Below are 1748 nucleotides of genomic sequence, written 5' to 3' on the forward strand. Positions count from 1 at the left end.
GGGATTAATTTTACCTATATGTCGAAAATGTTACAGTTACATCACATCATGAATCAGTCAGCAGCAGCATCTGATCAATATGTGATCAAACCAATGCATTCAATTTCAAATTATGCACATACTTTGGCAAAAGATTTATCCCATAATTATTACCATGTCATACTTAATACCGTGTTAGAGTAGTTTTTTTTTTGACAATAACATCCTTAGTTATGTAAAAAAAAGAGAGACGACTCTTGAGTTTGTGTTTCTTTGCATCTCATCAGGAGCAGAGAACTCCCACGTGCAGTCCAGAGAGGAGCTGCGTCTCGCCACAGCCATGTTTCCAACTCTCAGCCTTCTCAATCACTCCTGCTGTCCCAATACCAGCCTGGTGTTCAGCACCGGAGCCGCTGCTGATCCCCGTGGTCCACACGAATCTGCAGAAATCGGTGAAGGTCTTCCTGAGGACGAGCACGAGGCTCATGGGGTCATAGTGACGATCAGAGCAGCGAGGGATATTACTCCTGGACAGGAAATCCTACACTGTTATGGTGAGACAAGAAACAAATATTTTATATATTTGTGACAAATTTCTGCAAGCAGATGGTTTGCTTTAAGTCACTCYTTTCTAGATATCATTTGTTATGTGCTCAAATACTATCTTGTGTTTTCTGCTAAAATAAAGTCGACCCCAGCGTCTTGTATAAAAGCCGTCTTTTTCTCAGGTCCTCACYGCAGTAGGATGGTGACCAAAGAACGCCAGCGCCTCCTGCAGGAGCAGTACTACTTCCTGTGCGAGTGTGAGGCCTGCAGCGTGCAGGAGGGGCAGCAGCAGTGGGACAGTACCAGGGGCAGCAGGGATGGATCTGGACTGCTGTGTTTAAAGTGCAAAAAAGCTCTCGAGGTGTGTGATCAGTCGCATTTAAAGGCACAGTGTGTAGGATTTGTTGTTTTCAGCGACATCTAGTGGTTGAGAGGTTGAATCATCCTCCCTGCCTCTCTTTTTATAAGGTAAAAATAATAAAACAAGGTCTTTGTCTGCAATGATTAGACATGTTTTTTTTTATTATTGTCATTAATGATTATCTCAATTTCGGCTAAAACACTTGACAAAATCCTACACACTGTGCCTTTAATAGATTTATTCTGTAGTTTTATGTGTACCTCCCTGTTGACATATTCTTTCAAATCATTTAAAATTTCTTCTGTTTTTTTTTTTCAGAGAGTCTGTGAAAGCAGAGGTGATTTTACATGTCAGCAGCCAGCCTGCGGTCATCGCATGTCTTTAGCAGAAGTGAGCCACGAGCTGCAGGAGGTCAGGGTTGCTCTGGAGAGAGCGGTAGAGCTCATGGAGACAGAAAAGCCAGGTGGAAAACTGCATCCATCCATATTACTAAAGCAATACATCCAAGCAATTATGAATCTTTATTGTGTTTACTTTTCTAACCTTCTCTTCCAGATGAGGCTCTGAGACTACTGAAAAAGACAAAATGTCGGTCTGGATGGATCCTTGGAGAGACGCATCCTCTGCATGGAGAGCTGGCTGATGCCACAGCCAGAGCGTACGCTTCCATGGGTGAGCCCAAAGCGTGAAACTATCCATTTAGGTTCCTTTTGTGAAGAAAATMAGTATGGTTGTGTTCCGTTTGTATGCAAGCAAGACTTTTACAGATAATTTAATAATAAAAAAATTTATAAGCATCTCTAATTTCTAGTAACAAAGTCAATTCAAAAATGCTTTATTAATCCCAGAGGGAAATTAAATG

General features: G+C 41.7%; 1 protein-coding gene across 1 annotated transcript in view; it reads left to right on the forward strand.

Moving 5' to 3' along the window:
- smyd4 (SET and MYND domain containing 4) overlaps positions 1-1748 on the forward strand; it is a gene marked incomplete at its 5' end in the record, with an annotated part of 13916 nt that overhangs the window by 2121 nt on the left and 10047 nt on the right. Inside the window, 4 exon segments of the mRNA XM_014016930.1 lie at positions 267-533; positions 708-886; positions 1205-1349; positions 1442-1558. Coding sequence (XP_013872384.1) covers positions 267-533; positions 708-886; positions 1205-1349; positions 1442-1558 — 708 coding nt within the window.

The sequence above is a fragment of the Austrofundulus limnaeus genome, unplaced genomic scaffold, assembly GCF_001266775.1.
Source record: "Austrofundulus limnaeus strain Quisiro unplaced genomic scaffold, Austrofundulus_limnaeus-1.0 Scaffold157, whole genome shotgun sequence".
NCBI lineage: Eukaryota > Metazoa > Chordata > Actinopteri > Cyprinodontiformes > Rivulidae > Austrofundulus > Austrofundulus limnaeus.